The sequence below is a fragment of the Pelophylax lessonae genome (genome assembly GCF_965119305.1).
Source record: "Pelophylax lessonae genome assembly, chromosome: 3".
In the NCBI taxonomy this organism is placed as follows: Eukaryota; Metazoa; Chordata; class Amphibia; order Anura; family Ranidae; genus Pelophylax; species Pelophylax lessonae.
In genome coordinates this window covers 93631638-93645590 of record NC_138770.1, presented here as the reverse complement: position 1 = coordinate 93645590, position 13953 = coordinate 93631638, and the positions used below count along the sequence as shown (strand labels likewise).

General features: G+C 40.1%; 1 protein-coding gene across 3 annotated transcripts in view; it reads left to right on the top strand.

Moving 5' to 3' along the window:
- Positions 1–13953, top strand: part of PKHD1 (PKHD1 ciliary IPT domain containing fibrocystin/polyductin) — a 1006139-nt gene that overhangs the window by 210717 nt on the left and 781469 nt on the right. For all 3 annotated transcript variants that reach the window (XM_082249887.1, XM_082249888.1, XM_082249886.1), the window contains exon 34: positions 2753–2969. In XM_082249887.1, the coding sequence (XP_082106013.1) occupies positions 2753–2969 (217 nt within the window). The remainder of the gene's footprint in view (positions 1–2752; positions 2970–13953) is intronic.

Below are 13953 nucleotides of genomic sequence, written 5' to 3'. Positions count from 1 at the left end.
TCCTATAAGCGAATTTACAAATTGTTATAATATGCTAGCCAGAATGTCATGAATACTTGACCATTACAACATAAAAGAGATATACCTGTGCTCAAATCCCAATAGCTTGTTCATGTATTTGAAATAACAGGTGCTAAAGGGGTGTGACCACATGTTAACACAAATACAAAAGAAGAACTTGCAAAGGGGGGCCACTTCTATCCTAATGCCCCTGTGTAGGAAGCCAGTTCCATAAAGACATGGTTTGATAAGTTTACAAACGAAGAACTTGCAAAAGGGGGCCACTTCTATTCTAATGGCCATGGTTTGGATTGGGATGTCCAGCAAGCTCATATAGTTGTAATGATCAGGTACAAATTCTGGATGCACCCTCTGCACACTACTACACCCTTTCCAGCAAACTATGCAATGAAAAACAGGGATATCTAGTTCACATATATTGCAATACATGTTTAAGCTGACCAACTGCGTCAAAGTAATCCAAGCTATTGGGCTTTGAGCACAGGTATATCTTTTCTCTGTTGTAACGCAGGTTAGTGACCAGATCTGAACCTAGCTGCTCTCCCCCACCTTGGGTCTTTCTGCCCCGTGTTGGCATGGTGTCCACCGTAGCATTTGCAATGGCAAGGCAGTGTAGGACTGGCTAGAAGAGGGATTACTGTGACACAGTTGGTCAGCTTAACCGCTTGCCGACCGCCGCACGACTATATACTGCGGCGGTCAGCCCCTCACAGGCAGAGTGAATTATCGGTACGTCACTAGCCTGGGAGGGTCTGGGGAGCGAGCGCACGCCGCCAGCGGCACGCTCCTGCTCCCGCGCGGTCACGGACCCCCCCGCGCGTGTGACCGGCGGACCCGATGTCCGCTGGTCACTCGGCGATCGGCGGGGGAGAGGGAGAAAGGCAGGCAGCTTGTGTAAACAAGCTGCCTGTCAGTTCTCCCTGTGTAGAAACCCTGATCATACGGTTCTACTATGTAGAACCGTTGATCAGTGTAACTACACCTCAAGCCACAGCCAATCACAGTTACAATCACGCCCTTAGGGACACACACAGCCCCTCCCTCTCAAATAAAGTTAACCCCTTCACTGCCAGTGTATTTTTACAGTAACAGTGCATATGTATAGCACTGATTACTGTAGTAATGTCACTGGTAACCCCAAAAGTGTCAAAAATGTCAGTCAAGGGTCCGATCTGTCCGCCGCAATGTCGCAGTACCGCAAAAAATATCGCAGATCGCCGCCATTACGCGTTAAAAAAAAAACCAACAAAAATGACAAAAATCTTTCCCTTTGTTAGTAAACGCGATAACTTTTGCGCAAACCAATCAAAATACGCTTTTTGCGATTTTTTTTACCAAACATATGTAGCATAAAACAAATTGGCCGAAAATTTTAAAAAATTTAGATTTTTACTTTTTTTTGGGGGGGAATTTCATATAAAAAAATGTGAAAAATATTGTTATTTTTTCAAAATTGACACTCTTTTTTTGTTTATAGCGCTTGATCAAAAAATCGCACAGGTGATCAAATACCGCCAAAAGAAAGCTCTGTTTGTGGGGGAAAAAAGGACATCAAATTCGTTTAGGTACAGCGTCGCACGACCGCGCAATTGTCCGTTAAATTCACACAGTGCCGAATCGCAAAATACCCCCTGGTCAGGAAGGGGGTAAAATCTTCCGGCGCTTAAGTGGTTAAACACGTATTGCAATATATGTGAACTAAATATCCCTGTTTTTCATTGCATAATTTGCTGGAAAGGGTGTAGCAGTGTGCAGAGGGTCCATTCAGAATTTGTACCTGATCATTACAACTATATGAGCTTGCTGGACATCCCAATCCAAAACCATGGCCATTAAGATAGAAGTGGCCCCCTTTTGCAAGTTCTTCGTTTGTAAACTTATCAAACCATGTATTTATGGAACTGGCTTCCTACACAGGGGCACAGTCATGATGGAACCAAAAAGGGCCTTCCCCAAATCTGTTGCCAGAAAAATTTAATTGTCTAAAATGTATTTGTATGCTTTAGCTTCAACAGTACTCTTTACTGAAAACACCTGAACTCAATAATTTGGAGGTGTGTTCACATACTTTTGGCCATATGTAGGTGTGATGAACAGGTGTCAACACATGTTGGCTATGTAGTGTATCTGCCTCTTCTCAGGGCCAGGTGGAGCCTCTTCCCGACCTGGTGTATGGCCATTATTATTGTATGCTCAGTGAAGCTTTTTTGGAGAAGGTAAATCTTATGTCTGTCCATGTTAACTCATTTTTACAACAGTTCCTTGCGTTCTCTACACCAGGAGAGGAGGTTGTCTACAGTGGATGGCATTGCCCAATTATTACATGCAACAAAGAGCAACACCGATAAAGCTCTGCTGCATATCCTGTTCAATTCAATACATTCTTTCTAACCTATCAGCTTGGGGGCACTTTGCTGGCATCAAACAAGCTTGCCAAGTGTCCCTTTCAAGGTATACAATACATGCATGAGACCTAAAAGCCATACATCTATAGTGATATGATTAAAATAAATGATGTCCAATAAATAGTTATCTTGTTACAAATGGTCCCATTGTTCCTTTAGCACGTGTTGTTTTTTTTTTAGCTTTTATATTTGCTTGTAGCATTGCTGCCAAAGGAATATATAAAGAAAAGTTTGTATACTTTTTTTTTACTTGTTTACTTATAGTTTGGGAATGGTATGCATTCAAGGTGACCATGTTGGTAAGATATCTATTTTATTTTTGGTAGGATCATGGAACTTCCTGTGTGACATGACACTAGAGTCCGGGGCACGGTGCCATGAGAATCTAAACACCATAATTCAGTGTGATGTCATTGTACAAGTGGGAACCATCCGTGTGACAAAATCCCTGGCTTACCTCCATGTGTGCCACAGGGCGTGTGATGCTTTCTCTCTGCCAAATAACACTGCCAATGTAGTCAACATCACAGGACTTTTTATCAGGTATGAACTCTTATAGATGGCACTACGCGAATGGTCTGGTTTAACCCTTTTGTAAGCAGACGTCCTTAAAAACTAGACGTTAAGGCCAAAATGTAGTATTAGTAAACTTGATTAAAATGCTATGGCTATATTTAATAACTTTTATAAGAATTTTTTATAGGGTACATTGTTTTAATAAATACCCTGCTATGTTTTTTTTATTATAGGCTGACAACTGGACCCACAAAAAAAAAAAAAATAATAATAATAATATATATATATATATATATATATATATATATATATATATATATATATGTATACTGTGTGTGTATGTGTGTAAATATTTTATTAGATTTATTAATTTTTATAAGAATTTTGTAGGATACACTGTTTTTACACTGTTTTAATAAATACCCTGCTATGTTTTTTATTATAGGCTGACAACTGGACATAAAAAAAAAAAATATATATATATATATATATATATATAAATAATATATAATGTATACTGTGTGTGTGCGTGTGTCTATATATATATATATATATATATATATATATATATATATATATTTATTTTATTTTTTGTATTAACTTTTATAAGAATTTTATAGGGTACATTGTTTTAATAATTACCCTGCTATGTTTTTTTTATTATAGGCTGACACAACTGGACACAAAAAAAAGAAAAAAAAAATATATATATATGTATTATGTATACTGTGTGTGTGTTTATATATATATATATATCTATATATCTATATATAGATATATAGATATATATATATATATATATATATATATATATATATATATATATATATATATATATATATATATTATACACACACATGTAATATATATATATATATATATATATATATATATATATATATTACACACACACATGTATATTGTATATTTAAATATCTACATATTTTTAATGCTATTGTTGATATAGTGATGAAGTGATTAGGAAATACCCTGATTGGTTCCGATTGATAGTGACCAAAGCGGTCAATGACAGCTGGGTTTGATTGGTGGCAGCTGCACACAATGTCAGCAGGTAGCTATGAAAGGAAATGTATTTATTAACACATACAATATTGAGCTAAAGAGTGTTAATATATTGATTTTGGATGGGAAATACAGTATAATACATGTTAATGCCTTTGGCCATCAGGTAAATTGCAGAGTTACTTGGCACTTTAGAGAACAGGCAGAGGCATACCTCTTGTACTGTCTAGTTATGAATGTAGTGAATTACGCAAAATTGGGGAATCAAATTTAACAGATTTTTTTTTATTTATTTATTTATTTATTTATTTTTCCAATTTTATTTCCAAGCAAAGAATATACAAATAATGAATTATATTAACTATTACAGCAAGGGTACAGTATCCAATAGTAAATACAAGTTTATTTTAATACTTCAAATCCATTATTTTTATTACTTTTTTCTTTCTGTGGATAACAAAAAGGTTAAGTTATGAAACTATTGAGGAGCTGTTTTGGTGCAAAAACTGGTTCAGGATAGCTAAAAGAAGCTTCTGTAATCCTCAGGAGCCATTTAAAGCCAATTTCACCACCAAAAAAATCTTAATTTTTCCTTCCCTATTGATTGACTGACTTCGGTGCATTTCTCCAAAATGACAACATTTGCTCAACATGTTTTGACTTTCTTAATATTTTAGGAACTATATGGTATGAGGAGGAATGGTAAGCGTTTGATAAATTGGTCTGTCATGTCCAATATGTATTAAAAGAAAAAAAAAAGCTCTGTGCAGAATGCACAGTAAACCCCTCATAGACTTTTGAAAGACAGACTTTAAGGCCCTGTTTACACCTGAGCATTTTTCAGCTCATAAAACGCTCATCTCTGAAGTCTCAAAACACCCAACAAGCAAAATCCTAATTATTTCAATGGCCCCTGTTCACATATGAGCGTTTTGTCACTTGAAGCAAAACGCCTGAAGCTCAAAAAAGTATGTGAGCTTCTTTTTTGGCAGATTACAAGCGCTTTTATTAGTTGTCAATGCCTGCCACCAAACCCTGCAAAAAACGCCTGAAAAACGCCAAAAAAAAGGCCTAAAAACAATACGCTCAGGTGTAAATGGAGCCTAAGGAAACTACATTTTCTAGTTTCACTCAGCCCTGGTCCCATCATTTCTGGGTTACCCAGGGAAGTTTGAAGCCAATGTCATAGTAATAGGGACACCAGAGAAAACTAACACTGCAGGACTGAAGGCTGTAGGAAGTCCAGTTATAACCCTGATTTTAGACTGATTGTCTTACCCTCTTGTTGCATTTATGGAAGCATAATCATGGTGGAAGACACTTCTCTGCCTTTTCGTAAATGCAAATGTTCCCAGTAATGAGGAAATTAATAGAATTTGCTACATGCTGATTTGCTACATCCAGGCAGAATTCAAAGACACAAATCAATGCAGTCCTGTATTCATGAACCCTCTGAGATGCCGTTTATATGCGCACCAGCCTTTGTGCTTGAAGCCCGCTCCATTGCATGCTCTCAGCACGAAGTTGTCACTGGGGTTTTGTGTCTTGTACTAAAGATTGGGAGCCAGTAGGATTAGCTCTCCTTTACTCTTTCTTCTTCTGCATGGAGAAAAAGATACATTGTATCTTTTTCTCCTAGCCAGAGGAAAAAATGTAAAAGAAAATAATAATAAAATATTTCAGGGTTTGGTCTTCATTCACACCTGAGCGTTGTTTTGAATGTCGTTTCAGCCTTTTATTTGGCGCGTTTTATGCGCAAATTGTGTGTTTTTATACAGCATTTTTGAGCTTAGGCGTTTTTTTATTAACCAATAAAGAAAAAAATTATCTGCTGCATCATTTATTGCTAGGTATTTCAGCTTTTTTAGATATTCCATTAGCTTTTATTTACTTATTTTTTAAATCTTATTATTCATTTATTATTATTATTATTATTTTTTTTTTTTGTTAGGGTAAGGGCTAAGTGCCGGTTCACACTAGGTCACTCCGACTTAGGGGGCGACCTGTGAAGTCGCGTGCAGCGCGACTTTGGCGCAACTTGCACAGACTTCATAAAATGAATGTCTATGCAAGTCGCCTCCAGGTCGCCCCGAAGTAGTACAGGACCCTTTTTCTAAGTCGGAGCGACTTGTGTCGCTCCTATTAGAACGGTTCCTGTACCGCACAATGGGAGCATGACGGACCGCGACTTGTCAGGCTGACAAGTCGCGGTCCAAGTCGGACTAGTGGGAATGCAGTCTTAGAGTTTTGAAACAAATCAACTGGAGCTCCTCATCCTCTGACAATCTCTCACGAAGTGAAAGAAGAGCCCTCCGAGACCTACGAAAAGCCAAAGGCCTAGTAATCAAAAAGAGCGATAAGGGGGGCAATGTGGTGCTTATGTCGGAAGACAAATATGAGAAAGAAGCTATGCGCCTCCTCTCTGACAAGGATACATATAGGAAACTCGATGAAAACCCCTTTCCAGACCTCATTATTAGAATCAATGAAAAACTTGGCTTCGTGTATGAAGCATCTCTAATTTCGGCTAAAGAAAGGAAATTCTTACAGGTAACAGAATACAACTTTCCAACGTTTTACATCATCCCTAAGATCCACAAAAACCAGGTGGACCCACCAGGGCGGCCCATAGTTTCAGCCTGTGGTGGGCCCCTGGAAAGGGTCGGGAAATACCAGGATTCCTTAATCAAGGATCTTGTTCTGGACCTCCCCTCATATGTGAGAGACACGGGGGACGTCCTGAACAAGATCAAAGATTTGGAATTTCAACATCAAGTGCTACTTGTAGGTATAGATGTAGAATCACTCTATACCTCTATACCCCATGAATGGGGGATCCTATCTATGTACCACTTCCTGGATAAAAAGTTCCAGCTGAAGGGGGCACAAAATGAGTTCCTTATTGAAATACTTGAACTAACACTTATGAATTCCTGGGGAGCTATTACCAGCAGGTAAGGGGTACGGCGGTGGGAGCCCCGTGGGCACCATTTTACGCCTGTCTACATCTAGGCATGTGGGAGGAGGAGACAGTGTATGCCTCACCTATGTACCTCAGCCCTGCTCTGACCTGGCTGAGGTACATAGATGACGTGCTCCTAGTTTGGGATGGTACACTGTCCCAGTTGGAGGAATTCATACTTGAGTTGAATCTAAACAAAAGGAACATACACCTCATCTATAATGTAGATGAGAAGTCTATCTCCTTTCTAGACCTAAACATCGAGCTTAAAAAAGGGAGGCTAAAAACATCCATGTTTAGGAAGACTACGGCCGCTAACACACTACTTAGGGCTGATAGTCACCAGTAGCTTGAAACAAGGAATCCCGGTAGGCCAATTCATTAGGCTTAAACGTAACTGCTCTAACCACGGGGACTACATCAGAGAGTCAAAAGAGCTCTATGAGAGATTTAGGGAACGTGGGTATTCACACTGCACACTTAGAAGAGCCAAGCGGAAGGCAGGACAACAAAATAGAGAAGACCTTCTAGTTCAAAATAAAGGTAGGAATCAGAGGGAGTGCAAAGCCCCACCAAGACTAATTACTAAGTTTGGTAGTCATTGGCAGGAAGTCAAAAAAGTTTTAGAGCAGCACTGGCACATTTTGCAAAAAAATGAACCACTAAGAAAGATCGTTGGTCCTAGACCACTGATGGTGGCCAAACAAGCAACCAATTTAGGTGACCAGCAAGTGCGTTCAGAGTTTACCAGGACTTCCAAACAAAAGTGGCTAACTGATCTTCCACGGATTAAAGGTATGTTTCCCTGTGGGCATTGTAACATCTGTGGTTATGTGGAAAAAGCTCAGACATATACCGATTCTAAGGGCGAAGTGGTTTATACAATTAACTCCTTCATCAATTGTGCAACCACACGACTTTTGTACTTGATTGAATGCCCTTGTCACAGGTACTATGTGGGAAAGACTAAAAGGCAATTAAGGGTAAGGATTAACGAGCATCTCAAAAGTATACTTTTGAAAGAGGAAACTCCAATAGGTCTGCACTTTGCAGAGAGACATGATGGAAACCCGAAAGGGCTAAAAATTAAGGGGTTCTGGGCTTTAAACATCTCTGCAAGGAGATGGGACTATGATAGGGTACTGCTGATGGAGGAAAAAGCATGGATCTTCAGTTTGCAGACCCTAGTCCCCTTAGGACTAAATACGGAATTGAGTCTGAAAGTATTCCTTGAACCCTCACTTTTCCCTCTTAAGACCGTAATATACCCGAGATGTCTATCATTTTTCCATTCTGAGATTTATAAGTACATCTCTGCGGAAGCTATGCATAACCTTAATTTGTCTCGTAATTCCTGACAGTCCATCTGGTTAAATTATATATATTTTCCCATCCTCTACCCTCATATAGTGGTCGTATACTTATAGGTAATGTGTAAGACCAGCATCTAGCTAATCCACTAACCACTGTAGACACACATCTGTTCCAGGCTCTAAAAATTGGCTATTAGCCTAGATCCACTTGGTAAAAACAACTATGCTCGTGTCCCCGGACAACGCTGTAGTAATATGCCCAGTTCACGACGTTCATGTCTGTGTTTACAGACAACCGATGTAGTATTAACACAATGTTAAATAAATAATATCATAATGTCTAAATTTTTCTCTTTTCACTTTTACAGTGTCAGAATAGAGATACAAATATACCTGAGCTATAGAGGAATGCCAGGTACTATAGGCTTCCATCAGAATCTAGTGAACATTGGGCCACTCTATCACCTGTGAACGAGGTAGCCCCTTGTCCTGACATCTAGCCTAAGTGTTCCATATTATTAACAATTTACAATAATACCGGAGGACCTTTATCACCTATATGTGTGTAATATGTAAAATAAAAACAAAAAAATCCTATTCCAAAATTGTTACAAATGATCATTGTTCCTTCTATAAAAAATAAAAAATATCCCCAGTAGGAATGTACACTACTCTTCTTTGGCCTTGAGGGTTAACATATTATGTCTAGGAATCTTCAATTTCTATATGTCCTATTTTGGAAGAGGCCAAACGTTATGAAGGTTTCTTCTTTACTAAACAGCACTTAAAATATTAATCTATGTATCTACATGGCTATGTATGCATATATTTTTTAGATGCAACCCATAACAATTTATTCTTAATACTATAAGACAACCACAAGATGGCGCTCCGTCAGAAGTAGGCTGAGATATTTCTATTCCCGCATCAGCGGTGAGTAATTACCAATTAGGATGTACTTATAAAAAGTGAATCCAGCCTACGTAGTGACGTCCTGAAGAAGCGTGCGTCACGCATGCGAAACGTGTTGACGTCACGCGCCCCTGCCCCATCTCCTACAGGGTAATGCTCACAAGTCCATGTCTATGTGGCCGCATTGATTGGCTATAGCCTGCACCATCACCGGCGGAAGTGACGAACCGGACCCACGATACAGGAGGAATCTGGTGACCGCGGGAACGTTCAAATGTCCTCTCGGAAAAGACCCACAGTATCAGCGGAGGAGCCTCTGATTCAGCGGAGGGGATAGAGAAAGAGCCGTGACCATCGGGTTTCTCTGTGCGGTGGAACATTCCGGGGACAGGGTAAGCAAACTGCCTAAGTCTATCAGACAGGTTAATTACAATCAGACCACTGCCCAGTTTCCCTACCTACACTATAGAGATTCACTCGTTGTGAGCCCTCGCTGTCATAGTTTACAGCGTCTCTCCCCGCCACAGCATTGTGGACACTAGGGTGTACTTACCTGCCAAATCTCCTTTCCGCCTGGGTACTTACCCCCTCCACCATCCACCCCGGATGAGCAGGCATTTTGCCAAGATCTTACTGGTGAAATCTCATTTCCATATATATATTGGTCACTGTGACATATCTATAACCATAGACTGTTTTGAGATCTCACTGTTCTACTCAATGACTGCCATGGAATGACTTGTAGGGATCTACATGAATGCATATTCATATCTGCTGGAATAATACTCCAAACCCTGTGAGCAACTAGCTCTGGAATCCCAATAACCAGATATCATTGCTGTTTTCAAATCAGACGATCTCTCTTTGATTCAAACTAGATCAATTGCAGAGAGTCATGTGATTATCCATACTTGCAACACTATTCTGGCATACATGGACTTGCATGCCACACACTGTATTGCTGGCTTTATCTCAATCACATACATACTATTTAATATCTCTGACATGCCGGCATGTACTCAACCACTGTGGCAGTAAATAAGGCCTGAATGGGCCATATACTGCCACTGGCTGAGTCTGTGGTTCCCCAGTAGTGTGGTGTGGCAGGTGGCGCGTGTGTGTCTGTCTCTGTGTTGGTTTTAAGCTGTCATTTTTGTGAGTCTTTCTGTGTCTGATCTCCCAGTGGTGTCACTATCTCACGTTGTGGGAAGTGCACTAAATGTAATTTGTTACAATCAACAATAAAGTATTTCAATTTTAAATGATCAGATTGAGCATCCCTTCTTGCAACCCCTTCAAGGTCACATTCCTTTGTTTCCTTTTTACCCCTTTTTTCTGTAGAGTATCCCCTGGTTGCGGTGGCTCTCTGATCTATATTGGGCCAACAGGAGACTATCTGCTGAGCCCTCAAAGTAAGTGGGTCGCTTTGCTTGGGTACAAGCATACTGTAGCCTCCCTGATCTCCACACCACCCCAACCTCTGTTATTAAGGTTAAGTTAGGGTTATTTATTTTTTTATTAGGGTGTTATTATTACTACTACTACTACTACTAATAATAATAATTATAAATTAATAAATAAATGTAAAATACACAAATAAAGAAAAATCATAAATAAATAATAAATACAATAAATGAGTACTAAGTAATAATAATCAAGCAATTAACTCCTAACCTTAACCCCTAATCCTTAACAAAATAAAAATAAAAGAATAATAACTAAACACCCTAACCCAAACACAAAATAAATAAATATTATTGCTATTATTATTAATATATTTTTTTTTTGTTCAGGTTTGTGTGTTTATTATTATTATTACTAATAATAATTTATTTAATTTTTTTAAGGTGAGGGGGGTTATTTATTAATTATGTATTATTACATATTAATTAACAATTTATGATGGCTTTTAGTTATTTGTGTATTTATTTTACATTTATTTATTCATATATGACTATTTTAATTTTTAAATTTTTTTTAATTCAAGCAGAAATTCGCACAAAAACGTGCGACAAAACGTGCAAATGCACACCAAAACACACGAATGGCACATTTCCATTCATTTCAATATGACTAAAAACATGCCAAAAATGCTCATATCTGCCCAATTTGAGCTACAAGAAAAGTTCCCAGAACATTTTTGAGCTTCAGGCGACTTGGAATGGAGATGTGAACCGTCTCCATAGAGAATTATTGATTTTTTTTCTCCTCCAGAATTTGTAGCTTTGAGCTACAAAACGCTGAGGTGTGAATGGGGCCTTAGTGTCAGTGTCGGGATGAAGGTCAGGGTCAAAGATGAGTGTGTTTTAGGTGTCCGTGTCATTATGTTTAGGTAGGGTAAAAAGAATAAAAAAAAAAACATACAAGCACTATTGTTACTTCACCCTACTATGGGTAGAAAAAATAAATGATATACACATACACTATATTACCAAAAGTATTGGGACGCCTGCCTTTACACTTAAATGGCATCCCAGTCTTAGTCCGTAGGGTTCAATATTGAGTTGGCCCACCCTTGGCAGCTATACCAGCTTCAACTCTTCTGGGAAGGCTGTCCACAAGGTTTAGGGTCCTCTCACATGGGCTTTCCACCCAGTGGACTCCATTTTGCTCATCGGGGATCGATCTGACAATCTCCGCTGTGCAGGCGGATGACAGCTCCGTCTCGGCTTACTTTTCAGAGACAGCCCTCTCAGATCTCCGCTGTCTTCTATGGGAGATCAGATAAAAATGTATTGCCTGTCTGTTTTTATCCAATCCTATCCGATCCGATCCTCCAGGCGGATGGAAAATAGGGTTTCTATCCATCTGGATTTCACGGACAGGATCAAATCGGATAGCAGCGGGTGTCAGCAGAGATGTCACCACTGACATCCGCTGCCTCATAGGGATGCATGGAGCATTTGCTCAGGTCCGCCTGAAAAAACTGACATGCGGAACTGATCGGAAAGCCCGTGTGAAAGGGGCCTTAGGAGTGTGTCTATGGGAATGTTTGACCATTCTTCCATTAGTAAGGTCGGGCACTGATCTTGGACAGGAAGGCCTGGCTTACAGTCTATGTTCTAATTCACTCCAAAGGTGTTCTATCGAATTGAGGTCAGGACTCTGTGCAGGCCAGTCAAGTTCCTCAACCCCAAACTCGCTCAGCCATGTCTTTATGGGCCTTGCTTTGTGCACTGGTGTGCAGTCATGTTGGAACAGGAAGGGGCCATCCCCAAACTGTTCCTACAAAGTTGGAAGCATGAAATTGTCCAAAATGTCTTGGTATGCCACCTCCCTTTAGGAGTTCCCTTCACTGGAACTAAGGGGCCAAGCCCAACCCCTGAAAAACAACCCCACACCATAATTCCCCCTCCACCAAATGATTTGGACCAGTGCACAAAGCAAGGTCCATAAAGACATGGATGAGCGAGTTTGCGGTGGAGGAACTTGACTGGCCTGCACAGAGTCCTGACCTCAACCCGATAGAACTCCTTTGGGATGAATTAGAGCTGAGACTGTGAGCCAGGCCTATCCTCCAACATCAGTGTCTGACCTTTCAAATGCACTTCTGGAAGAATGGTCAAACATTCCCATAGGCACACTCCTAAACCTTGTGGACAGCCTTCCCAAAAGAGTTGAAGTTGTTATAGCTGCAAAGGGTGGGCCAACTCAATATTGAACCCTACAGACTAAGACTGGGATGCCATTTAAGTGTAAAGGCAGGCGTCCCAATACTTTTGGTAATATAGTGTATGCGGTATTGTGAACGTCAGGATTAGGAGACTTTATTTATTTATTTTTATTTTTTTCAGAGGTGTGTCTTAATTATGGAAATACTAGCTAAATATAAAAAAAGATATATTTTTTTCTTTAAATAATAAAAAAACAGGAGGTATCGATTAACATTTAAATTAAGGTTTGTTTTATCATTAGGCCTTAGGGGGCTCATGGATAAATAAATGTATGTTTTATAAGACACATTCAGTTTGATATGAGCCCCTGTACAGCAGAGATCAGAGAAGGAGTGGGAGAAGCAGCTAAAGAAGCAAGTAGGTTGTTCTGTAAGTTCTCATTTGCCAACCAGTGACAGGCTGATAGGTTGAGAGAACAGAGTGACAGAAAGGTGAGCTCATCAGGCTTCTGCTTCCACTTTTACTGCCTATTTACAGTCCAGGGGTAGATGAGGTCTGTAAGTGTTACTTAAAGTGGAGTTCCACTCAAAAGTGAAACTTCCGCTCATTTTCTCCCCCCCTCCGGTGCCACATTTGGTACCCTTCCCCACTTCTTGGAGACGGCGCCGCGGTGCTGTCCCTCGGACGTTTGGCCCCCTCCTGCTTCCTCCACTGCCAAGCCAATGCGAATGCGCAGCGCGCTTCGCGCATGCATATTAGGTACTCGCCCGTGAAGCCGCAAGACTTCACTACCGGATTCCCTTACCGGCAATGGCGGCGGCAGCACCCGACAGCTGATGGAAACATCGGCTGCAGTGCCGACATCGCTGGACTCCAGGACAGGTAAGTGTCCTATAAGTGTCCTAATATTAAAAGTCAGCAGCTACAGTATTTGTAGCTGCTGACTTTTAATTTTTGGAGGGGGAGAGGGGAGGCTGGAACACCGCTTTAACTGCAGCAGGGAAAAGTCAAGTCTTCTGCCTTGCCAGCAAGAGCTACACTGCCTGGCAGAACTGTGAAAATCTCAGGACTGAATGGACAGAAATACATCATTTTATATTGGCGTATATCTGTTTGTCTGGAGTGTAGTCTAGAAACATCTAGAAAATCATTTAGCAAGATAGAAGTGTCATGCATTATTGGGGCGG